Source organism: Mangifera indica, chromosome 1 (assembly GCF_011075055.1).
Source record: "Mangifera indica cultivar Alphonso chromosome 1, CATAS_Mindica_2.1, whole genome shotgun sequence".
Lineage (NCBI taxonomy): Eukaryota > Viridiplantae > Streptophyta > Magnoliopsida > Sapindales > Anacardiaceae > Mangifera > Mangifera indica.
The window spans coordinates 25664702-25689664 of NC_058137.1; the positions used below are offsets into that span (position 1 = coordinate 25664702).

Consider the following 24963-nt stretch of genomic DNA (forward strand, 5'->3'; position numbering starts at 1 on the left):
CGTCGTTGAGTGCTGAGGTTTTTTCTCCCCCCGACATAAGTCCCCGCAGCGTCACTGAGGGAGAAGAAACAATGAAGATGGAGGCGGAACATAACAAGAAAAGGAAGAAAAACCCTAAAACCCACTCACAACTCAACCCCAACTGGGCTCAACTTCAACTAGTAATTCTCTTTCTTCATCCAACTTCATTTTCAATCTCTCTTTACTTTTATATTAATTTACTTATTTGGTTTTGCAGAAGCTGAAAACCAATGGCTTTAACAAGTCTTCAGAACGCACAAACGAACCAGAACCAGAAACCAAAAACTCCATCTTAGGTAACACGACTGCCGCTGCTTGAACGTCACCGTTTTTTAAATTGTATGCATTGGCTTCGGTGTTCGCTAGTAAGGATTTTTATTTATTTATTTTTATTAATGTGCAGGTAAACGGAAAGAGAGACCGGAGACAGAGTCTGATGATTTTAAACTCCATCCTCTGACTCCAACTAATGATGATTTCAGGTACTAGTTTGAGTGGAACTCGCTTATCAAGTCACGTTGTCCATCTTTGCATTTATTTTAAAAAACATTGCGAATCTTTATATTGTTGCTGTCGCTTAGTTAGATGAAAAAAAATATATTGAATGTGTGGTATAGTTTCATGGATGATGTGATACAGACTGCCCCAATTAGTGGTCTTTTTGGTTAAGCAGGCTTTGAATTATGGTTTATGATGATAAAAGCAAATTAGGGTTAGTCAATGGAGACTGGAACATGGAATGTAGGTGAAACCAAGGCTTTGGCAAGTTTGAGTTTGTGACTTTTGACATTTGGGTGTTGAGGAGAAAGTTTTTTTGGGTGTTAAAGGTTTTTATAAGAGCATTTTGAGCTTGAATGACATGATGTTGTATATTATACTTTCCTTGCTTTTGAGTGTAATGAAGCTTAGCTAATCAACAAATTTTGACAGTTTAACAGATGTGGTGGCTATGGATTGTGAAATGGTTGGTATCAGTCAGGGAAATAAAAGTGCTCTTGGAAGAGTTACATTGGTATTTTATTAATTCCTTTCTTGACATTTCTTAACCATTTGCATTGGTATCATCTATTTATGATATCAGTTTTGTGACTTATAATCTCATACCTGATTTACTATGGATCGATATATTTTCACATATGACAATTATTTCTTTAAGAATATCCAACAAACATATATTTTGATCCCTGTTTGGTGGAGAGCGCCTACCATTTGCTCAGAAAGATATTAGATCATGCTGTTTCTTAATTTTTGTTTGACTTTGATCGATGGTTTTCCCCAAATGTTGGCATGCTAGACATATGTTCTTCTCATATAGAAGGCCTTTGGCAAGCACTTTTATTCAAGGTGTGGTGCTTAGTTGGCAATCAATGAGTTAAATGATGATGTATCTATCAATATATTGCATTTTTCCCATTTCTGTGATTTACCATGTGCTATTCTGAGTTTAGGGAATAGCAAATGTCTGTCATTGTTCTTCTTCAAATTTCATTTTCAATTGAAGTGGAGCTTTCCCTTTTCACCACTATAATGTAGTTGATAAAATTTGTGTTCAAGATCATATAAAGACTGATAGTTAATCTGTAATAGAATTAGATCTCTGCTTGAAAAATTCAAAGTTTCTATTTTCAAATCTGAAATTACTAATATTTGTTTATTGCAAGACACTGTTTATTCACATATTTTAATTAATGGCAGGTAAATAAGTGGGGAAATGTCTTGTATGATGAGTTTGTCCGTCCAGTTGAACGTGTTGTTGATTTTCGTACAAAAATTAGTGGTATTCGACCTAGAGATTTGAGGAAAGGTAAACTATTAACTTTGCTTTGGCTCTCTCTCTCTCTCTCTCTCTCTCTTTGATGTGTACCCTTAAGAGTATTATGTATTTAGTTGGCCACTTGCAGTTTGCTAACTAGTGATTTATCTGAGGTATACTTTGTTATGTGCCGGTCTCCCGTTGTTGATGACTTATTTTTCTCAAAGATATTTCTTAAAATGGAAAGTCTAGTAGCAATTAGATGGTAGGAGCCTGTGTTGAGAACATTATATTGAACATTGTGTGTATGCTTTTTTGTACCTCAGCAAAGGATTTTCGGGTTGTTCAAAAGAAAGTGGCAGAGTTGATTGAAGGAAGGATCCTTGTTGGCCATGCTTTGCACAATGATTTTAAGGTTCTACTTATCCAGTTTTTTAATTTCGTTGTTTTGTGAAGTTGAAATCAGGATTTTTTATGTGAGTTTTCTTTTCGACAGGCATTACTACTAACTCATCCCAAGGAGAACTTGCGGGATACCTCAGAATATTTACCCTTCCTAAAGTACTGATTTCCTTGCTGGCTACATTGGGACCAATTTGTTATTCTTATTTTGTGATGTGTTCTAACAGTTTTTGTGGCCGGTGAAGCAGGGAAGGCCGCAGAAAATCTCTCCAGCACCTTGCATCTGAGTTTCTTGGTGTTGAAATCCAAAATGGGGAGCACTGTTCTGTGAGTTCTAAATTTATCACATTTTTAAGGTTCATTTTGAATTCACACTCTTGTTTTATAAAATTACAACCGCAAAAGCAACATCAGTATATTTTGGTTGAGTACTCTTTATGCAACATTGATTCTCTTTCCCCTAGAAACTTGTATATTATCTTTTTTTAAAATCTGTAATTTAAATTGAGGTAGTCATCTATTCTAAACCGTTCTATATTGTTTTCAGGTGGAAGATGCTCGTGCTGCGATGATGCTTTATCTGAAAAACAGAAAACAATGGGAGAAAAGTGCTAAAGATCAAATAAGGCATCAACAGAAGCAGATGAAACGCAAGCCTAAAAGGAAGCCAAAGAAGAAAGAAGCTCTAAATTTTGACCATGCTGCAACTGCATCCTAGTTGTACCTTTGCCAAGCTATGCATTGAATGTAGAAAAGTTGCTGTCAACCAGTCAAACGAAAGACGAGATCTACAAACTGGTAGTTTCCTTGGGCCACATGGTAATCATATAATTTATATTCAGAAGGAACTGGGCTATGCATGCCATGCAGCAAAGAAGAGGGTTCTCACCATATTGGTAATGGATTGAGCTGTGCTTTATTTTTTCCATTCTTTTGGAGGCACTGTTACCGCAAAGAAGATAATTCTCCTTTGTTCTTTTTAAGCTTTTGTATCAGAAATTAGCAAAATTTCCAGAGATTGGAGGATCCATAATGGATTCAAGTGTTTACTATATGATAAAGAAATATAGTTGTTTACCATCTTCTTCTACCCCTCTGCAATCAATGAACAAGTTCATCTAGTTTATAATCTAATGATTTTTTTCAATAAGTTTGTATTTTGATGCTATACATATATTTTCATTTTTTATCTGTTATTATTATTGAGATTTATTGACTAATCATGTTAATTGCAATGTTTTCGAAATTGGATTAAATGTCAACCCTGTGGAGAAGGCAATCCGGTTTAATCAGTGTTTAGATTAATTAATTATTTAAAAATAATATTAAAATAATTTTATATAATTTATCATTAAATTTATAATAAATTTTAATTTTAATAATAAATAAAAAATGTTAATATTAATCAAATTAAATCTTATTTTTTTATCTGTTCCAATCATGTAATTCAAACAAATTATTTAATTATAAAAACAATTTTTAAATAATTTTGTCTCCAAACTTATTGACGTGACAGAAAGGGTTAGAGATAAGGGAAATATGGATACAAGGGATATGTTTTTATAGGTGAAAATTATTATTTAAGATTAAATAAAATTGTTAATATATATTTCTATATATATAATTTAAATATATAAATAATATATTATTATATAATTTAATAATTTTAAATTAAAAATAAAATAATATTTAATTATATAATAATATATTATTTATATATCTAAATTATAAATAAAAAATTGTATATTTATTTAAAACAAAATTAGCACATAATTATGAAATATTGCCTTACTCAGAAGTGGACAAAATAGAATGATCTTTTGGTAAAAGATTATAGATAAATTTTTATGAAAATATAAACGGGGTATCTTTAAAAGAGGATTCTAAAGAATATTTTTCTTTTAAAAGTCAAAAACTAATAATTTGTTTCCTTTTTAAGGTGGAATATTATCCACTTTTCTTACCCAATTTTTTTAGATTTATAATACAAGAGTAAAAAAGGAAAAAATAAATAAGAAAATAGGTTTTAAATCCACAAAATCTGGCATTAAAATAAAATAAAATAAAAAAACTTGAAAGGCGTATTATTTGAAAATTAACAAACCAGGTAGCAGGGTATCCTTTTCCCGGATCACCTAACCTGAGAGTTTGAGTCTGTTTAATTCGTCTTTTCTAAGAGAAAATTCAAAGCCCCACCCACACCCACTTGGCTTTCTTTCGTTCTAGGAACTCAAGCATAAACTTGCTTCATTAATTTGATACTTATTTTTATTTTTATTTATTCTGGTTATCCTTAATTTTCCATCTTTACACATGGGTCGACCCCCCAGTAGTGGAGGTCCCGCCTTCCGCTTCACTCAGACTGAGGTATTTTCTTCTTCTTCAAATTTCCCTCCATAATTTTTTGTTTGTATTTTAATCCCTTGAATGTGTGTGACTGCTTTGAAATTTGAATTCAGAGTTCAGAATGTTAATTAGGTCTATTATATTTTGTTTTATCCGTTTCTGTTTCTGGCTTTTTATTTTAATTTTTTATGGTCTATATGTGATGCATGAATATGTAATTTTTGCTCGTGGAAAAGAGAGAAAATGTGAATTTATGATTTATAGTTGAAAGAATTACACGTGTTAGTGAGATTTTGGATCTTATATTATTGATTTTCTGGATTTTGATATTGTTTTGTGTGGTTTGTTTTGAAATTGCATTTTATTCAGTCAAATAGCTTAGATGATGCCTCAGATTGATTGGTTTTTTTTATTTTGTGGATTTGATCGTTGTTTAATGCTGTTCTTTTTGTTATTTAATCTTGATTTCTAGGTTCAAGCTGTTTTTGTGCTGTATTTCCCACTTCTGAAGTCATGTAGATAAAGTTGAAGATGAAAATGAGAAAAGGATAACTGAGAATACTCGTTTTCTGTTGATTTGTTTCTTGCGAAATTAAATCTTAAATTGAAGCTGGAAACGCTTAGATGATATTAGCTTTTTTGAAAGTTCGTATTGACTTTTGAAAGCAGTTGCTAGGAGCAAAAATTTGGTATTGACTTTGGAAAGCAGTTGCCAGGAACAAAAATTTAAATGAAGGATTTCGCACCATTGTTGTTTCCTTTCTTAGTTTCTTGTTGTGTCTAACATGTCAGGTTAGAAAGGATCCTCCTTGTTTGTAAACTGAATCGTTTTTTTTGGTTCTGTTTAACTTTTAATTCCTTTCCTCTTCTGATATTACCTATAGATGATTCTTAAGATTCTAGACATTAATGGCTTAATCCTTTTTGTCTTCATGACTTCTTCCTTGGTTGCATATGCCCTTGGTTGTGAATTCATTATCTAATGTGGATTTCCATGCTTTGAGAGACATTTAGGGTTTCTATTTCATTTATGAATAATAACCAATTCATTCAATGTATGATTCGGAATCTTTAGAAGTCTATTTAGGTGTGCATTGCCTCTGAAACATTAATTGATTGTGCTTATCAGTGGGTCACCTGTGGCTGCTAGTGTGCAAAACAAACTCATGATGATGAAACTTTTCTTTGATTAAGTTGCAGAATTTGTGTGTTCGATATTTGATCCGAGCTTTTATTGTTTTAGCATAGATCAATTAGAGAACTATCTTTTGGGACAGATAAAATGGAAACCATTTTTGTTGCCTTTAAAGCTTTTGATATGCTTATTAAACCCAATGATAAGCTGTATGATTGTCTTTTTATAAGGTCACAGAGATGGAAGGTATTTTGCAAGAACACCACAATACAATGCCATCTCGGGAAATTCTTGTAGCTCTTTCAGAGAAGTTCAGGTGTGCCTTATTTCTGTTCAGAGTTTAACATACTGTTTAGTTGTTCCCTTTTTCAATTTGGAATTGACATTGTTAAAATTTGTATTGTAGTGAGTCCCCAGAAAGGAAGGGAAAGATCATAGTGCAAATGAAGCAGGTAAGACTATTTTTTATTACAGTTAAGAACAGCAAGGAGCAATTTAGAAACAGTTCTTAATGTGGGTGGTTTATTATAGGTTTGGAATTGGTTCCAAAACAGGCGGTATGCAATAAGGGCAAAAACAGTTAAAGCTCCTGGAAAGTTAAATGTAACAGCTATGCTGCGCGAGGATCCTATTCCAGTGAGAAACGTTCCTCAACCCGTAGCTGCTCCAATTCCTGCTCCTGTGCCTGCTTCCATGCCTGCTCCTTCAGGTAGAGTGTCTGTTCTATCATTTATGTTTTGGATCACTTCTTGCCTTTATTTTTTTCTAAGGTTTATGTATTATAAGCTCTTTGCCTTTGAACTTATTTGCTGTTTAAGTATGGTGTGCCTGGTGTTCATTTCTAATTGAGCCTTGTGCCCTACACTAAAGTTGCTTATGTGTTCCTTCCCATTGCTAATGCAATTTTATATCTTTTTTCTTCAACTTTGGCCTGTCTCTACTGCAGGGATAGCTGCATCAGAAAATACTTTTATGGAATTTGAAGCTAAATCTTCAAGGGATGGTGCATGGTAAGTCTATCCTGCCTACCTCTTGTTGAAAGAACAAGAAAAATAATCTATATTGTCATTCTGGGTGGGAATGATGTTACTTGCTTTTTGTGTATTCTCTTTTCCAATTTGATAGTTATCAAACATTTTGAGGAACTTGTCCCCTGTAATCAGTCTAATCACTCTGCTTCTGGACTCAGGTACGACGTTGCAACCTTTCTAGCCCATAGAAATTTAGAGGCAAGTGAACCGGTAAATCTTTGAGCTTGCATCCCTTCATTTGTGAGCACAGTACAATTTATATAATGGAGCTATTTATACCTATTTTACAAAGACTCTTCCTTATTTTAATTATTGTTTTTTCTTTTTCCTTATTCGTCTATTAATCTATTAACATTTTCAGTTTAGTTATTGAAATCGTGATTAGATGCTTTTTCCCCCCTTTTTTTTACATTTAATTGTTATGATAATTTTCTTTTCTTTTAAATAAAATTTTGTTACGTGATTGTAGTTTGCATGACTTGGAATTGTTCCAAAATTTATCATCTCAATTAGGGATCTTTTTTTATGTGAGAAAGATTGGTAGACACTAAATAATAATTATGCATATACTCTTGATTCATTTCTGCTATTTCTAAGGCATAGAGTGAACCATCAAATAATCCTTGCTGAGATTTCCAAAAATAAATTGATATGAACATGAAGTCTTGAGCTAGACTCCTTTTTTTTAACTAAAGTCATTCCTCAAATGCTGCTCTGAATCTATAAAAATTGGAATTTGGAGGACTTTTTGCAACTTCTAATCCTGACATGGTCATAAAAGTGGTTTCAAATATCAGATTTGGCCTTCTGCTTTTCTGACGTTATGTTGAAATCGGTCATTTCAGGAGGTGCAGGTTAGGTTTGCAGGTTTTGGACCAGAGGAGGATGAGTGGGTTAACATAAAAAAGCATGTCAGGCAACGATCTCTCCCATGTGAAGCATCTGAATGTGTTGCTGTTCTTCCTGGAGATCTCATTCTCTGTTTTCAGGTTGAAAATTGTACTTGTGAAAGCAATTACAAGAGTATTTGTTCTCCATTTCTTAGAGAAGTTACATATAAATTAGGTCAGCTTGTTAACTTCTTTAGCAAATGCTCTTATGATTTTCAGGAAGGAAAAGATCAGGCTCTATATTTTGATGCCCATGTACTTGATGCACAACGACGAAGGCATGATGTGAGAGGCTGTCGATGTAGGTTTTTGGTGCGCTATGATCATGATCAATCTGAGGTTTAAATTGCTTCTCTCTCTTTTTTTCCCTTGTATCTTAAGACAGTATGTGTTTCATAATATTTTTGTTGGCATTAACTGTATTAAGTTGTATTATTTTTGTGGCCTGTCACAGGCAGGGAAATAGAGGAAAACATTTAGCCTTCTAACAGTACCAGATTTTTTTTAATGTCATTATCAGGAAATTGTGCCTCTCAGAAAAATTTGCCGTCGGCCTGAAACTGATTATAGGTTGCAACAACTTCATGCTATGAATGACTCAGGATCTACAGACCAGCAGAAAAGTAGTATTGATCTTTCCACAGCCAATGATCCTAAGGTTGTAAGTTCCTCGGCCGAAATGATGCAGAAGCAGGCCAATGCAAATGTAGCCCCAGCAGCCACTTCTGTGTCTTTTTCTAATACTTCTGTGGCCACCCAATGTACAATTATGGAACCCAAAAGTACTGGAGGTAGCAGGGTATAAATATCAGCAACCCTGTTTTTTTTTTCCATCTAGTGCTGTTAGTGCCACCGTTACAACTGCTGCTCCTTGCTGTTATGGTGGAAAAATGTAAGAAAAAGTTGTAGGCTTATTTGACCGTTGTGTCATTTTCTCTTCTTTAATGATTACAAAGGATTTCCATTCTTAGATGAGTAATATTCTTGTTAGGGTAACCTTTTGCTCAACTTACACCACTTCTTCTCAACACATGACAAAGGGGTATTTTTGGTTGTGGGGTTTGCCTGTTCGGTAAGGCGGTATTAAGGTTATGCGATTTGTGCAATTTGGAATATTAAACTTGCGACTTGGAACGTAGACGACTGAAAATGTCATCCTTGTGTGCCCCTGTGAGTGCCCGAAAGGGTATAGGAATGGAAATTTCGATGTGAAGAACCTGATCAACACTTAATTGTGATGATGAATGAGACTGGAAGTTTTTTCACGGACATTGTTCTCTGTTGTTGAATGGATCAAGAAAACGAGAAGATTGGGATAAGAAGTCAGCCTTTTTAACTGGAAATATATTTTACTGCAAATCCTTCTCTGCTTGTGTACATCTTGCAGTGCATTTGGGTCTTTTGGGAGAGTTTTATAAAAGCTCGAGGTCTAATCCTTGTGAGTCGATATAGACGTGCGCAGTTTGGATTGGTGGGGTTTATAAAAATTTTCAAACTAAATTAAAAAGTGAAAGTTTGAAAATTTTTAAATACGATCTTAATATGGTTTAGATTATGAATTTAATTTATTAAAAATTATTTACTTTTAAATATATTGTATTTAATAAATAGTAATTAAAATATAGTTTTGGAGAACATAAAATAAATTTGTGAAATAATTATGAAATATATATATATATAATAAACATGTAAATAAAATAATAAATAAATATGAAAAAAAAGTCATATACTTAATTATTTATTAAAAATTTTTATCAAACGTGATTATATATATATATTTTAAAATATATATTTTACGGTTTATTTCAATTTAAAAATTACTCAAACCACAACCTAAATCATACACTGTTGTAAAAAATTTATCAACAAAAACAAAACTGTTTTATAAACTAAGTTATACTATAATTTTTTAGAAGTTTAGTTTGAGTTTACAATTTGAATCAAATTATGCACACTCTTATGAGTCAGTTTCAACTTCGCTCATTGTTTGATTCCATTTGAATTGAATTTAAATTAGAACTTCAGCTCGACAATTTAGTATAAGTTTGATTCAAATCCTCTTTTAGTAACGTTGTTTATTTTGTAAGTGTTACTATTTACAATAAAATTATACGTATTCATTTTAAATATATAAATAGGTACATATTTGTGTTATTATATAATTGAGTAATTTCTAATTAAAGATAAAGTAATATCCAATTATGTGATGACGTATATAAATATGTATTTATTTATGTACTCAAAGTGAGTATATATAATATTACTCTACTATTTATACTATTAGTGATAATATTTTTCTCTATCAATAATCTAATGATATTATTTTCAAACTTGAATTGACTATTATAAATTCAAATCGAGATCTAATTAATACGACCCTACCTAATTTGTGTTTAAACTGTTGTTCATAGGGTAAGGATGGATATGAATCGAACTGAGTCTGAACATCTTTTGACTCAAGTTCGACTCTAATAAAAAATAGTTCAGTTCGAATTCGTTGAATCAATATTAAGGGTGGTTCGAGTTTAGTTCAAATAAAAATGGTTTGGTTTGAGTTTGACTCAAATTTATGGTTCAAATTCATATTTCGGATATGTGGCTCGAATTGTTGTTTGAATTTGTGACTTATTGACAAAACAAAATCATTTAATAACTATTTAACATAATTTAAATTGAGTTACGAGTCAAATTTAAATCGAATCAAGTCATTTATCAAACTCATAAGTTAAATTAAACTAAACTTTCTGTTGCTCAAATTTATCTTAATTTTAAAATAAATTGAATCTCATAATTTAAATTCAAAATAATAAATTTAAATCAAATCAATTTTTGAATTCGATCTAACTTGGTCGAATCAAACCGGATGGTTGGGGCTTACCATCGAGCCTTGAGTTGATGTCAATCCAAATCCAGTAAATCCAATTCAATCAGACTTCAAAAGGAAAAATATTAATAAGAATTTATACGGCTGCGCCTCGTGGCAAAACCGCTTCTGTGCGGACAAAGCACAGACACGTCCTCTCCGATTAAGCTTCTCAGTTGTTAATCTTTGCTTATAAATTTCTCCCAATATTCTAAACCCTTCAGTTGAAGCGAAGTAGCGAACCAAAACAAAATAAAAAGTACAGAAATGCAAGTCGTGAAAGCTCACAGGGCTTTTTATAACAATGGTTTGGTTAATTCCTTAAGGTTTGTACGGTACATGGCGACGCGCTGCAGGGCTGTGGTGCTGCCGCGATTCGGTGGGCCGGAGGTGCTGGAGCTCCGGCCCGATGTGGAGGTTCCCGATCTCAAGCCTAATGAGGTTCTTGTTAGAACCAGAGCTGTCTCTATCAATCCACTTGATACAAGAGTGAGTTAGTTGCGTTTTTAAGTACTGAGGAAATATAGGAATTGGGGATGAATTTAAATAGTTTATTATTTCTATTTAATTAGGTCAAGAGACAAAAGAGTGTGGTAGAATGAAATATTTGATTTTTTTTTCTTCTTTGTGTAGAATTTCTGAGCAGTGCTGTACAAAATGAAGAATTTTGGCTTCTGTTAATATGATTGAGTAATTTTTGTTAATGCCTAATTTTATTTCTGAAAAGTATTAATGAATTGATTTTAAAATAATAGCTTTAGTGCATTTCTTGTCATAAAGTATTAAGTGCTTTTTTTATGTTAAATTCACTTCTGCTAGATACTACTAACTTAATGCAAAAGAATTTTCAACTAATTTGAAAGCTATTTTAATGGTGTTAAAAGTACTTAAGTGTAGGAGATGGTTTCCGTGAATAGACTCTCATTTTCGGTTCTGTTTTCTTTTACAATATTTTTTGGTTTTTTTTTTTTAAAATTATAAATCAACAATCATCAAAGGTAACAAACCATGCAAAGTTATAATAACTCCCCATTAATTAGATAAGGTTCCAAATAAGTCTTATATCAACTGGTTGTTGAATCCTATGATTCTTGACCTCATTAAATTTTCTGCAAAAATGTTGTTTTGATATCTTCATTGTGAGGCTGCATGAAACAAGGGAAGGGTGTGAAAATTAATTATTTTCCTTTATCTTGAATTTCTAATGCGGCTGTAGCTAGATCAACCCTATGAAGTTAACTGTCCAGTTGTTGCGAGTGATTTACTCAAATCCCTGTCAACAAATATGCTTACTGAACTTCTCACATTCTCTGATTTGTATGCTTTCAGATGCGATCAGGCTATGGTCGTTCCTTATTTGAACCTCTTCTACCTGTCATTTTGGGTCGTGATGTTAGTGGTGAAGTAGCAGCAACTGGATCTTCGGTGCGGTGTCTGAGTGTAGGACAGGAAGTTTTTGGTGCATTGCATCCAACTGCTGTGAGGGGTACTTATACTGACTATGCAGTTCTTTCAGAGGATGAACTCACACTAAAACCTGTATCAGTTACTCATGTGGTGAGAATTGCTTTATTTTTTTCTTTTGAAAATTTTAGCTGAAAAAATTGTTATGTGTGATCCTGATTTTGCATATGTTAGGATTGGCTGTATTTTCATCTCTGCTATTTCTAACTTTTAATTTTTATAATTTCTTGTTGTTTGTTGAGTGGCTTAAAATGTTATGTTTGGCTTCCTGTTTAGTTTCTTTTGATCAGAAAACATGACTTCAAATAGTTTCATGCTCCTATAGGAAGCAAGTGCAATTCCTTTTGCTGCGCTGACTGCATGGCGTGCTCTAAAAGGCACTGCTAGGATAACAGAGGGGTATGTTGAATTTGCTGACATAAATATTTTCTAATAAATTCTGTCTTTTTTGTTCTGTAATATTCTAACTAGTAACTACTGTAGCGAAGCAGTATTAACAGCTATAGTTGTCTCTGTTTTGAGTGTTTTAAGTTTTTAATTGATATGGTCTAAATTTTGTTTTGGCTTATCTGTCATTTTGTAACTTCCTTTTGACCTTTCCTGCTTGTCTTAACACCATTCTTGATTAATGGTTCTCTTCCAGTCTGTTCCCTTGTTTTTGTTAAATACCTCTGAGAGCCTCAGTGGTAGTTTTCCTAAACTTTCAGAGCTGCATATAAAAATTGGTTAAGCAACTTTTCAGGATCTATATATGGTACATACTTAAGTTTAATAGCAATTTATACAAGCCTTATCATGGATTTGGGACATTGCATCTTTGTGTCTGATCTTAATAATCATCTGTTTGTCTTTTAGTTTATGATATCCCACCTGTAAGGTCTTCATGTGCTTAAGGTTTTTATTTCATCTATTTTATTATTATTGAATTCTTTTTGCATCTCCCCAGGCAAAGGTTATTAGTTATAGGCGGTGGAGGAGCAGTAGGTTTTTCTGCAATTCAACTTTCAGTAGCTGCTGGGTGCCAAGTTGTCACTACTTGTGGAAGCAAAAGCATAGATCGAGTGCTGGCAGCTGGTGCTGAACAAGCTGTTGACTATACTGCAGAGGTAATGATGTTATCACTTAATTATTTATGATTTACTGCATTTACATTGAAAGCTGTTTGAAATTTGGTGTGCAAGGTAATTTTGTCGAAAAGGCCCCATGAAGTTACACTGAGGTTCATTGTAGTAACTCCTATTCACCCTTGAGCTTTGTTTGGTTTTTTTTTTTTTTTTGGGTGGGGCGGGGGACGGGGGCGGGGGGTGTGGTTTGGGGGTGTTGTGGAGGTGGAGGTGTTCTTTAAGGGATTTATCAATTTCTTTATCTAGAGGGGATTCAAAATTTGTTTTTCCTCAATGAGAAATGTTTTTAATTTGCAGGACATTGAATTGGCAATAAAGGGAAAGTTTGATGCTGTATTGGACACTATTGGTGGACCAGAGACAGAAAGATTAGGCATCAATTTTTTGAAGAGGGGTGGACATTATATGACCCTTCATGTATGTAAAGAAATCTTGTTTACCATTATTATTTTTCCTTTTCCAGCAGAAGGATTTTTCAGATGCTTCCATTTAATGCTAAATGTTTTTATTCTCTGTTTTAGGGTGAGGCGGCATCATTGGCAGATGCATATGGACTAGCAGTTGGGCTTCCTGTTGCTACAGCTATTTTATTGAAGAAACGGCTTCAATACTGGTATTCTCATGGAATAGGTATAGTATTTAATGTATAACATGATTCTATGACCTCGTAACTTACTGAAAAGATAAACATTGCATGTTTCTTATAGTACATAAGAAATGATGTTATCTCCATGTAGTTATCACATTATCACATCTCTTGCAACAGATGAAACTATTACTCTTTTGGGTAATTGAATCAATGCATGTTTATTAATTTTTGATGTTCCAGAATATTCGTACTCGTATATGCGTGCTGATGCAGAAGGTCTAGATGAGATTCGCAGACTGTCCGAAGCTGGAAAGTTGAAAATACCTGTGGACAAAACATTTCCTATAATACAAGTGAAAGAAGCTCATGAGGCTAAGGACAAGAGGCTCATTCCTGGTAAAGTGGTGCTCGAATTTGACTGACTAATTTCCGGAAGCTTATACTGATCAAATCTCAGTGATAGAACCCATCAATTCTTTGAAGGTTTTTTTACTCGTAGTCAGAAGGTAATTTCTACATATTTGATCAGTCTACTACACTCATTAGCAAAGATAGTTTTGAGAATGATAACAATAAAAATCCATTAAAGAAATTGTAGATGTTTGAGAAGGGTTTACTCTCAAGTGGTGGTAGGGCTGTGAGAGGAAAGATCTTTGGTTGAGAACTTACCTATATGGCACAAACATTGGTTTTAGAATAATCTCTTTTTTATGTATAGTTGAACCATTTGAATGAATTTGATGTGGGACAGAATAATAAAACTATCTACACCCAGTTTTGAGTATCTACTTTGGTGATTATGTTATAATGTGATTGAGTAATTTTGAATTATGAATAAAGTAATATCTAATTATGTAATGACACATCATCTGGTAAACTCTATAGTAGGTGCACGAGTTGGTGCTTGGGTTGGAAATAAACAAATAACTAATTGCATGTATCAGTTTTTGTTTGAACTTTGAAACTACTGTATATTGTAAGACCAAATGTGCCAGAATGGGTAATGTGGGTTAGGCCCGGTCCAAGATGATAATCTGATTGAATTAGCGCAGCACATGCTTAGTACTTACCAAACAAAAATTAGGGATTTGAATGGTTTTGATTTACATTATGTTTTTTAATTATTGCCAACTCAGTAAATTATTAATTGATAACATATGAAATTATTTTGTTCTTAATCAAAAGCCCCAAAACCCACTTTTCTTTTGTAACATTACTTATCACAGTTGGCTTTGTGCCAAAATATTCCTTAATCTCATTGTTCAAAGCGTAATTGAGCAGCTTTTAATACTGTTTTTGTCTCCTGCTTTGGTCAAAACCCTCCCCTTCAAGGAACATAGACCACTCCATTTGTTCTTTGAAGTTCAGGGTTTTTCTCATGCGTGTGGCCCCTTTTTGGCAGTCTGGCTCCGCCTTCACCGCCAATCACACCCTTACTTTTTACTCTTCCAGTCGTTTTATTGCCATGTCAGTTATTAAGATTCGAAGTGGGTTTGTCAGGCTCAACACTAGTTTAATTTAAAAGGGTCCAAGCAGAAGATTGAAATGATCCATACAAATTTGAGTGTGAGTTGAGAAATAAAATTTGGCATAAATTTGAACCTAAATTTGAATTATACCCATACTCAATTCATAAATCAAACATAACTCATTTTGATCTTTAATAAATAATATCATTTTTAATTGTATCTAAAAATGGAGTTATATTTAAAGAGAGTTTATTCAAATTTAAAACGATTTTAATTTAAACAAATTTAAATAAACTTGTTTAAAATATAAACGATGGAAATTTGGTCACAAATATATAAGTGAACGAGCTTGGTAAGTTCGAATCTAAATCCCGAGCCCAATCTAGTCTAAAACAAGCTACTTGATGACACGGCGAGTGGTTAATTTTTTTAAGTCACGCACCCTTTTAATGCGATTTTCTATGCGATGCGTGAGAAAATAGAAATGTTAGTACACAGCAGATGGCACTGGTTTCTGCCAACGAGGTATTTGGTTCCTTTAACAATTCACACCCGTTTCGTTTCCAAACGCGTGTCTGACAGTAAATGGTATTAAATTATATATTATTATATAATTAAATATTATTTTATTTATAATATATCATTTAAATATTTTATTAAAAATTAAAATTTGATATGTATTATTTTATTTGTAATTTTTTTGTTTATTTTATTTTTAATATACAGTCTGAAGCCAAAGCCAAGTCTCGGATAGAGAGTGTAAGCACGTAATACAATGGCGCGTGGTTAAAAGAGGTCAAAATTCATCATTCGATTAAGCAAAGATTATGAACTTATCTATCTCTGGGAGTGTGGTCACGTCACGTGCAGCTTTGGATTCTTCTGTGTATTGGGGCATGCGATCTGGCTTCCATAAAAAGCCCATCGTTTTCACATGTAATTTCGAGAGGACCACTGACCAAAAAACGGCTAACCTTGAATTGAATGTATAAAGTTTCCATCAAGAGAAAGTGACGGCCCAGCCCACACGGATGCTGATTAATTTTGATATTCCCAAGGACACACCTCCGTCTGCTTTTTCCTATTATTTGTCCACATTCTCCTTTTCAATATTTTTTTTAATTAGACATCACTATTTAGTATAAATTTAGATAATATGAGTAATTAAATTAAAAATATTTCAAACGTGTCAAAAAAGAGTTTAAATTCTCTCAATAATATTTTAAAATTTTAATTTTAATTTATTTAATTTATAAATTTTAAGATTGATTTTTAAGTTTAAAATTTTACTTATTTAATATTATTAGTTCAATCTTAAAAAGATAATTTCATTTACGTAAAATTTCCTCATTATTAAAATAAACAAATCAAAACATTGATTTAAAAATATTAAACTCTTGGTCAATAATAAAATATAAGATTTTATCTCTTTAATCTGATTAAGTTAATCTAAATAGAGTTTTTTGACTCAAATTCCTATCTAAAAAATAAGAGTAAAAATAATTATATATGCATGTATATAGGGTTGGATTCAAACTGAGCGACTCGGTTTACGTATATCTGAACTTGAGTTCGAGCTCGTGAAAGTCAAGCTCAAACTCGATTTGATTAGTTTTTTGTTATTAAAATAACATTATTTTAATATATATTGATCAAAACGACATCATTTTATATCAGAATTTTTAATTAGAAAATTTGATGAGTAGTTCAAGCTCAAGCTCGATCGAGGTCTGTTAGGACTGACTCATTTCAGGCTCGTTTGAATCAAGCTTAAATGGGTTTAGTTCGAATCTAACCCTATATGTATGTATGTTATGGTGTGTTGGGCAAATATACAACAACTAAAATGTCTTGCGAAATGGACATATCACATGTGACTATGTGGCGTTTGAATGAACAAGTGTAGATTGTAATGAGTAACGAGTAAGAATGATAAAATGGACAGATGGGCTTATATGATGGAATTTTGAAATTTATGATATACTCTATGATTAGTCCCACCAAGCTTTAGTTTATAATAATTATATAAAATTAAAAAAAAAAAAAAAAAACCTTAGAATTAATGCACCTTTAAGAAAAGGTTAATAAAATGTTGTGTTCATTTCATTTCTTTCTTCAATTGCTTTGTTGAAAATTTAAAAAGAGGTTCTCTTTTCGCTGACTTTATCAAAATCAAAATTGACTAACTAAATAAAGCTTCATGTACCATGTTCATTTTCATTCATCAAGCCCTTACTCATGATTTTTGTTTTTATTTTTATTTTTTTGGTTAGTAGTGACAAGAGCCTAAACTTTTCTCCTCTTTTAACATTACTTGTGAGTGATATTTGGTCTATATGTGAAGGCCAAAAGATAAATCAAACAAAAATAAAAATGTTCTTTAGATTTTCACTAGTTCACTAAGTTTCTTTATTTTTGCTAAGATCTCTATCTTTATTTGACCTCCGCATTAACATTTTTTTCTAATTTAAAGTGTGTTAGACTCTTAAATTGTTTTTATGTTGATGGAGTGTTGTTAAGTTTGTTATTATTGTTGGAGTAGAGTACTTAGTATATATGACTAAATTGCAAGTTTCAACTATAAAATGTATAAGGGAAGAAGAAGGTTTGCCAAAAGAAGGGTGTCCTTCAAATCCCAAGGTTTTAACCAAATTTTACTAAATAAGTTGATGTTAAGTTAACCAAATCTTGCTAACACCTTTTCCTTTTTGTCTAAAATTTGATAGATAATCTCTTTAAACTTTTGGGGTTAAACTGATTGCATAAAGTATGTAAAATTTTAAATCCAATAACTGACCCTTTAACTATAAGTCAAAAGTTTGATTTTAACATATTATCAATAAATTTTAAACATGTATTTTCTTATTTAGACACCCAACATTTATCATTCAAACTATCATGATAAAGTTCTTCCTTGATAGCTTTTTAAGTTAAGACTTGCACTAATTTATGGCTACTTAAGTTATAGTTGCGAGGTTGACTAACACTTTGTTACTGAGCTATTTGCTTTATTTAGAGCACCACTAATTTCTCATGGGACACAAATTTTGAGTGTGAATGTGTCAATATTTGCCCATCAACCATTTCATTCTTAACATGCCATGCAAATGAAATGGTTGCACCATTTTGAACCCTTTGGATGAATCTCATACGTTCTATAGATTTCATATGAAATTTTCTAATAATTGAAAATGACTTAAATGCGTGAAATTGTTTACAACAACATTTCATAGTCAAGAAAGCTTGTAATTTTCAAACTTGTAAAAGGTTTGCAAGACTGGTGAAAATGTTTGTAGAATATCGACTCTGTTTAAAATCTCTTTACCATGGTTTTTGTCGTGTTCTTCTCTGCATGCATGGAACTTAAAAAGTTTCATAAAAGAATTTCATAATTTATTTGACTCCTCCTCTTTAGTCATTGGAGGAATTATTGTGTGAAGTGAAGTAAACTTTTTAATTAATTGATATAATTAATTTAATCCTACGAAATAAAACTCAATAAAGATCCTTTGTTAAAAAATAAAAAAATAAAAACCAATATAAGTGTAATCGACCCTTATATTTAAAATTTCTTTTAAATATTTGTTCAATTGTAAAAATATTTTTTTAAAACCAAAAAATTCGGAAATAAAGAGGAAAAGGGCAAAATTGGGACACCGATAATTCCATATATAAAACGTGTGGCTAGCAGCCATGAAACAAAAGCACACTGGACTCACGCTCAGTTCCACTTTGCTACAGACAAACTTCATTTCTGTCATCTTCCATTCAACTCCACCTCTTTCTCTCTCTTCATCAATCACTCCTGCTTTACACAACCCACCACCTCTCCATACTCTCTCTCTCTGTTAATGGCCACAACTTCTCAGTAAAAATCGAAATATCCAACACATAATGGACTCACAGCACCGCAACAACAGCACTAGCACAACAACTACAGCCCCTACAACCACAACAAGTGAGCTCTTCATTTGTTTTACTTCTCGCCTTTCCTCTTCTTCATCTATGAAAATCACTTCTAAATCAATCTTGAGTCCCGGACGCGCTAGAGATTCTTCTCAAATCTCCCTATCTACTTCTCTCAGTCGGAGATTAAGAAACAGTGGTAGTATTAAAGGCGGTCAAGCTTCACCCATGTTCCCCGCTTCCAATGGCAAGAAACGTGGGTGTTCTTTTGAAAACCCCGAGCCTTCTTCTCCTAAAGTCACTTGTATTGGCCAGGTGAGAGTCAAAACCAAGAAACAAGGAAAGAAAATACGGGCTAGATCCAAGAGCCGGAGAGAAGTCAGCTTTAGAAAACCAGACCAAACGGGTTCCACTAGCAGTAGTGTTAGTAGTGGTGGTCATAATATGGATGGAGGTCATTTTCAAGATTTTGGCGTTCATGGTCAAATGAGCCACTCCCACTCGTTTCAGCAGCAAGAATGCTTGCCTCACAGGAACCAAAGATGGGTTCATTTGCCTATGACGATATGCGAGGCATTGAGGACATTTGGGGCTGAATTTAACTGCTTTTTACCGTGTAGATCTTCATGCATGGCGAGGGATAAGGTTGAGAAAGCGAGAAGTGACAATGGCAGTGGGAGTTCTAGCTCTTGTGGGGCGGTGTTTGCTCGCTGGCTTGTGGCGGAGAAGATAGAGTTGGTAGTTGGAGAAGAAGACCATCATCATCATCATAGGCATCAAGAAGATGATGAAGAAGAAGAAGAAGAAGAAGATATGCCTAGGAGGAGTCAAAGAAGGCATGTGTTTGAAGATATTGTGATAGAAGACGAGAAGCTTGAGGATAAAAATGAGATCTTGGAGGATGAAGCAAGAGTGAGAATTTGTGTACCTCCAAAGAATGCTTTGTTGTTGATGAGGTGTAGATCTGATCCTGTAAAGATGGCTGCTCTTGCTAATCGGTTATGGGAATGTCCGCCTCAAGATGAAGCTGAGGATGAAGAAAATGGAGTGAAAGAGTGCCACCATAGCGATGATAAAGATTGTAGAGTGAAGGTGGAGGGAGAAGTAATGGAGGAAAGAAAAGAAGTATTGGCTTGTGAAAGTTTGGTTTCTGTCAAAGTTATTGAAGAGGATCAAATGATTCAGAATCAAATCCCGGAAGCAGAAGCAGTGAAAGAAGATGACTTGGTTTTGGATAGAGAAGAGGAACAACAAAGCGAAGAAATTTGTCCAGTAGAAGGAGACTTACAGAGGCAAGAGCTAGAAATTGAAGAGATACAGGTAATCGACCAGCCAGAAATATTAGAAGAAGATGAGGAAATAACTCCCGAAGATCAGGAGAAGGAAGAAAATGCAAATGCAGCTGAGCTACTTCAAGCAAATGAATATGTTCTTGAAGAATATGAAGCTGAACCAGCTTTAGAAGACGAAACAAAAGATGAAATTTTTGATGTCGTTGAAGAGTCTAGACCTCGCCTTTCTTGTTCCTCTGTGGCTTCAATACAACCACCGCGCCTTTCTTGTTCCTCTGTGGCTTCAGTACAACCACCGCGCCTTTCTTGTTCCTCTGCGGCTTCAATACAACCATCGCGCCGTTCTTGTTCCTCTGTGGCTTCAATACAACCATCGCGCCGTTCTTGTTCCTCTGTGACTTCAATGCAACCGCATCGCCTTTCTTGTTCCTCAGTGGCGTCATTACAAGAAGCTGAAGAATTAGAAGTGAAAGAGCCGTTGGAGAAGATCTTGCTGGAAGAGAAGGAAGAAACAGTGAAGGCGACAGAGGAAAGCACCGAACCCGAAGACCCGAAAACGACACAAGAACGGGAAACGGGTCAAGAGTCAAAGGAGAAAGAAAGTAAAAAACCGCAAGAGAATTTATTGCCAGACTGTTTGTTGTTAATGATGTGTGAACCGAAGCTATCCATGGAGGTATCCAAAGAGACATGGGTCTGCAGTACGGACTTCATCAGATGGGACAGAAAACCGCCGACTCAACCGATCAACAAAACCAACGGCTGTGATGAGCCCAAGAGAAGAATCAGCATCGACTCCAAACCTCCGCAGCTGCACCACAACAACCAGCCGTTAATGCAGCCGCCGAGGTCATCCTGCTCTTTCCCGGCGGCTCCTCCATTGCCCCGGACACACGGCGCCTCGTCGATCAATTCCCAGATAGAGCAGAAGATGGTGGGATCCAAGCAACCGTACGAGCCGTTCGTACTTACACGCTGTAAGTCTGAGCCGATGAGGTCGTCGGCTAAGCTTGCCCCTGAGGCTTGTTTTTGGAAGAATAGAAAGCTCGAGCCTCATCGCCCTGGCGCAGTGGGGGTCGGCGCGGCTGGAGTCGGGTTTTAAGCCGGGTTTATCAAAACAAAAAGGATAAAAAAACTACGGGTAAGTTGGTATTGTAATGGGTAATTTTTAGGGTTTTTTCGTTTGTAGTCTTGCGTGTTTGTAAATCTTTTTATCTAGTGATTTTTAACCAATTCTTTCTCCTCTTCTTTTTCTATTTATTTTTAATTTTACCTTAATTTTTTTTTTAAATTTGAAAATATTATTATGTGGGAAGAATTGAAATCAACATGATTAGATGCATAGAATTATTAAAGGGGTTTTGATTTGGAGTTTTGTTAAGGTTGAATTGAAGGCATCATCTTTTTGTCTTGAAATAATTTAGGTTAGGAAAGTGATCTTCTCAATTATGAGCTGCCATTGCCCTACTAGTTTGGTCATGTTGATCAATCAATAGTCAATTGAAGCTTAAGTGGGTTGTTAAATAATAAAAATTTGCGTACACGTTTTTTAGTACACGATTGAAAATGTATATAACATTTAATTACATAATGATATATCATATATGTAATCAATTGTGTATTTAAAAATGTCTCAAAGATGATATATTTTTTCCTTGGGCTAAAAAATGTGAGCACTTATAATTGTTCTTCTTTAAATACAACATTTATTGATGAAAAAAATTGAAAAATTGGTTTCACTCTGAGACTTAAAATTCTTTCCATTTGCAGAGTAGAATAATACTTGATGGCCTTTGCAAACAATAGTCAAAAAATTTCAGGGCCAAGGTGTTCTTTTGTAGGCGCAGAGATTTTAATTTTACAGAGAGACTCAAAGCTAACGCGGGTTGCTCAAATATGAACTTTTTTTTCGGGTATAAAGTAAACCTTTTTAAGTTGGATCATCTTTTTTAGATTGAATCAATTATTCTATACAAGTAAAATCTCAGAATCTAATTATTGATAAATACAATATTTATAGTCGAAAGAATTGAAAATTGGGTTCACTCTGAGAGTAGAAATTCTTCCATTTTGCAGAGTACAATAATACTTGATGGCTTTGTACTCAATAGTCACAAAATTTCAAGGCCAAGATGTTCTTTTGTAGTTGCGGAGATTTTAATTTTACACAGAAACTCAGTTTTTTTAAGGGCCATCACTTTCTCTTTCTGTTCGTCCATTTGCGCAAATTGCTATATCTTTGGTTACTTTTGAGGCAGGGGACAATGACAAAGTGAAAAGGCGAAATGAAAAAGAAGCTAAATGCAAAAACTGTGAATCAAAGAGGTAAGCGGGATTGGCAGGTTTCCTTTGTCATCTTTTACATGTGGCTGTGCTTGTGCATGACAGCTTAACCCAAATAATTCAATTTATAGATGGAACAATCTTGATTCTTGGAGATTGAAGCTACAGCTTTGAGAGATCACCATGGAATAATCTTTGATTCTTGAGGTAGATGTTCAGCCATTTTTTGATACCATACTTAAGCATGTGAAAGAGCTTTTCTTCTGTTTTTGCAAAATGAGAAAGAAGAAAGAAGATCTGGTGTTTATAAAATGCAAAAGAGAAGTTGGCAATAATTTGAAATACAAATTAATTAAAACATGTCTTGTAGAATGTTTCTAAAAACATTTCTGAAAATGAAAACAAGAAAAACACATCATTTTCTTTCTAAGGATTAAAAGATTCATATCAAAAACCAAAAACACAGTCTTTTCGTTGTTCAAAAATCTTTAACAGCGGTGGTCCTGAGCTATATTGATGAAAAAGTGTTTGAATGAAGATAAGGCAAGTGTCTTGTTAGAATGGTAGTATTGGCAAAATGTATTTTCTATGATCACCACACAAGTGGGGAAGAAAATTTAAGATGCCTCTCTAGTTTTTTGTCAGCCTGTTTGGGGGCTAGGCTCTAATTTGAGGGCTCAAAAAGTCCAATAGTTTTTCTTATGGGAATTCCTTGGAAAGTTGGCTATATCTTTTTCAACGAAAGCTACAAATAAGGGAACCATATTCCCTATGATCTAATGACCATATAGACTAGACTTTGAAAGTTCATATCATAACTAGAATTTCGACTGGACAGTGGAGGCTTATTATCAACAGGCGATTGCAGAGACTAAACTGTTCACCCCTATCTTATTCTCAACAAGCAACTGCAATGCACACAAAGAAACAAAAAATACAGAAGATGCTGATATATTTGTAAAGTTGAAATGTGAGGTATAGTTAGCTCAACTGTGAGTATATGTTGGCCTCTTACAATGAAAGAATGCTGTATATCAATATTTTACTGAACTACAAGACATTTCACAAAGTGATAAAAGTTGAAACTTCAGATCAGAGTTTTTTAATCACAGCCCTGTACGCCACAGAAAGTATATATATTTTGGGAATATGGGTTGATCTTGTGGGCTTAAAAAAATCATATAACTGTTATTGACCATGAAAAACTGATGCATACCAACTTGAAAATTGCAAATCTAGGTCAGTCATCAATTACCAAATCCACTTTTTAATAGTTCATTGTTTGATCAGACTTTTATTATTACTGACTTGATCAAAAATTGACCTGCGATCTTGTGCAGTTGTGAAAGAGAGAAAGAGAATGGTTTGGAGGAAGGAATACCTGGATGTAGCCTTACTTAGTCCCAAGTGGGTTACTGATCATGCTTTTTTATCATCTCTATCCTCTCTACAGGTGCCTAAAATTTCCTGAGAAGACAACCATTGGCTATGAGAATCACTGTAGAAAAGCTTGGGTTGAAAAGACTGTGCAGGTGAGATCCTCCATACTGTCACATAAATTTACTAAAGCAATACAGAAATTTAGCTTAATCATCTATGCCATCAAATCTTTTTTTTTCCGTAGATTGAGGCTAAGGATAGGGATTTTGCACTAGGAGTAATCAATGGTACAATTTCAGCATCAACTTTCCTGGCCTCAACATCACTAGCTTTGAGCTCTCTGATTGGAGCATGGATGGGTACCTCTTCACTAAACATCTTCTTCCCTTCTGTTCTTATCGGCATGCCAAACGCAGATATTCCTGTTAGGTATAAGAAGAATGCGGTGATAAGAGGAAGTATTTTTTGGTCAGTTGGGTTGCGAGCAATCTACTTTGCCACTAGTTTGCTAATGTGGATTTTTGGTCCAATACCAATGGTTGCAGCTTCAGCAACTATGGTGATTGTTCTGCACATTCTTGACTAAAATTCTAATCCATTGCACCCCTTTGAACATGCCAAGACCAATACAGACGGCCAGAACTTTGACATCTAAAAGCAAAGTAAAGCATGAAAAAACAGAGCATGTAGAAATATCTAATTCGCAGAAATGGGTTAAAATTCAAATGCACACCGATTTCTGCTCAGATTCTCCCTGCAAATTTGGAGGTCCTTCGTAAACTTCATGGTCAGTCAATAGGTTATCGGTTGACAATGTGTGCAAGTGAACCATACCAAGAACATATGAATCAAACTCCTAGAGCACCAACTCAATGGCGTGATATTTGGATGATGCACATCATTTCTTTTTTGTCCTTTTATGGGTTAAGCTGTTTTAGCCAAGCTAACATTATTCATAATCGTCTCCAGATCATATAATGCTATAAACCAACCCATTTTCTACAATTACATGCTT

General features: G+C 33.9%; 5 protein-coding genes and 1 non-coding gene across 12 annotated transcripts; all 6 read left to right on the top strand.

Moving 5' to 3' along the window:
• On the top strand, positions 1–3326 carry LOC123213029 (RNA exonuclease 4). 2 transcript variants are annotated; one of them, XM_044632353.1, is made up of 9 exons: positions 1–161; positions 239–317; positions 425–503; positions 952–1033; positions 1717–1825; positions 2101–2189; positions 2271–2335; positions 2422–2503; positions 2724–3326. In XM_044632353.1, the coding sequence occupies exons 1-9, from the start codon at positions 72–74 to the stop codon at positions 2892–2894; spliced, it is 846 nt and encodes a 281-aa protein (XP_044488288.1). In that variant the 5' UTR covers positions 1–71; the 3' UTR covers positions 2895–3326. The 2 variants fall into 2 exon arrangements, with proteins under 2 accessions (XP_044488288.1, XP_044488296.1); XM_044632361.1 differs by having other exon boundaries at positions 2425–2503.
• Positions 3327–4261: 935 nt separating this feature from the next.
• On the top strand, positions 4262–8550 carry LOC123210443 (protein SAWADEE HOMEODOMAIN HOMOLOG 2). Of its 5 annotated transcripts, none has more exons than XM_044628829.1 (10): positions 4262–4543; positions 4995–5314; positions 5888–5973; positions 6064–6109; positions 6189–6366; positions 6604–6667; positions 6847–6898; positions 7534–7677; positions 7798–7917; positions 8099–8550. In XM_044628829.1, exons 3-10 carry the CDS (start codon positions 5897–5899, stop codon positions 8381–8383), a joined length of 966 nt encoding a protein of 321 aa, XP_044484764.1. In that variant the 5' UTR covers positions 4262–4543; positions 4995–5314; positions 5888–5896; the 3' UTR covers positions 8384–8550. The 5 variants fall into 5 exon arrangements, with proteins under 5 accessions (XP_044484764.1, XP_044484755.1, XP_044484738.1 ...); XM_044628820.1 differs by having other exon boundaries at positions 5895–5973; XM_044628803.1 differs by lacking the exon at positions 4995–5314.
• A 1948-nt stretch (positions 8551–10498) lies between these two features.
• Positions 10499–14402, top strand: LOC123209192 (reticulon-4-interacting protein 1, mitochondrial). 2 transcript variants are annotated; one of them, XM_044627060.1, is made up of 7 exons: positions 10499–10930; positions 11771–11998; positions 12231–12304; positions 12852–13011; positions 13327–13446; positions 13551–13642; positions 13859–13934. In XM_044627060.1, coding segments are annotated over exons 1-7 (897 nt in total). In that variant the 5' UTR covers positions 10499–10708; the 3' UTR covers positions 13860–13934. The 2 variants fall into 2 exon arrangements, with proteins under 2 accessions (XP_044482995.1, XP_044482987.1); XM_044627052.1 differs by having other exon boundaries at positions 10503–10930; positions 13551–13659; positions 13859–14402.
• On the top strand, positions 11649–11750 carry LOC123196163. The gene has a single exon (XR_006497622.1). It is a non-coding gene; the product is annotated as a small nucleolar RNA snoR109 (small nucleolar RNA).
• Positions 14403–18773: 4371 nt separating the features above from the next.
• LOC123227962 lies at positions 18774–21518 on the top strand. The gene has a single exon (XM_044653127.1). The coding sequence runs from the start codon at positions 18982–18984 to the stop codon at positions 21385–21387; it is 2406 nt and encodes an 801-aa protein (XP_044509062.1). The 5' UTR covers positions 18774–18981; the 3' UTR covers positions 21388–21518.
• Positions 21519–23129: 1611 nt separating this feature from the next.
• On the top strand, positions 23130–24943 carry LOC123212388. Its single transcript, XM_044631505.1, has 2 exons — positions 23130–24100; positions 24193–24943. The coding sequence occupies exons 1-2, from the start codon at positions 23990–23992 to the stop codon at positions 24532–24534; spliced, it is 453 nt and encodes a 150-aa protein (XP_044487440.1). The 5' UTR covers positions 23130–23989; the 3' UTR covers positions 24535–24943.
• The last annotated feature ends 20 nt before the right edge of the window (positions 24944–24963 follow it).

Coding starts and splice junctions, on each gene's coding strand:
- LOC123213029 (XM_044632353.1), top strand. CDS start 72: ATGAAGATGGAGGCGGAACATAACAAGAAAAGGAAGAAAAACCCTAAA. Junction 318..424: donor AACCAAAAACTCCATCTTAG/GTAACACGACTG, acceptor ATTAATGTGCAG/GTAAACGGAAAGAGAGACCG. Junction 1,826..2,100: donor ACCTAGAGATTTGAGGAAAG/GTAAACTATTAA, acceptor TTTGTACCTCAG/CAAAGGATTTTCGGGTTGTT.
- LOC123210443 (XM_044628803.1), top strand. CDS start 4,490: ATGGGTCGACCCCCCAGTAGTGGAGGTCCCGCCTTCCGCTTCACTCAG. Junction 6,110..6,188: donor TCATAGTGCAAATGAAGCAG/GTAAGACTATTT, acceptor GGTTTATTATAG/GTTTGGAATTGGTTCCAAAA. Junction 7,678..7,797: donor ATCTCATTCTCTGTTTTCAG/GTTGAAAATTGT, acceptor TATGATTTTCAG/GAAGGAAAAGATCAGGCTCT.
- LOC123209192 (XM_044627052.1), top strand. CDS start 10,709: ATGCAAGTCGTGAAAGCTCACAGGGCTTTTTATAACAATGGTTTGGTT. Junction 13,447..13,550: donor GACATTATATGACCCTTCAT/GTATGTAAAGAA, acceptor TCTCTGTTTTAG/GGTGAGGCGGCATCATTGGC. Junction 13,660..13,858: donor CTGGTATTCTCATGGAATAG/GTATAGTATTTA, acceptor TTGATGTTCCAG/AATATTCGTACTCGTATATG.
- LOC123227962 (XM_044653127.1), top strand. CDS start 18,982: ATGGACTCACAGCACCGCAACAACAGCACTAGCACAACAACTACAGCC.
- LOC123212388 (XM_044631505.1), top strand. CDS start 23,990: ATGCTTTTTTATCATCTCTATCCTCTCTACAGGTGCCTAAAATTTCCT. Junction 24,101..24,192: donor GGGTTGAAAAGACTGTGCAG/GTGAGATCCTCC, acceptor TTTTTTCCGTAG/ATTGAGGCTAAGGATAGGGA.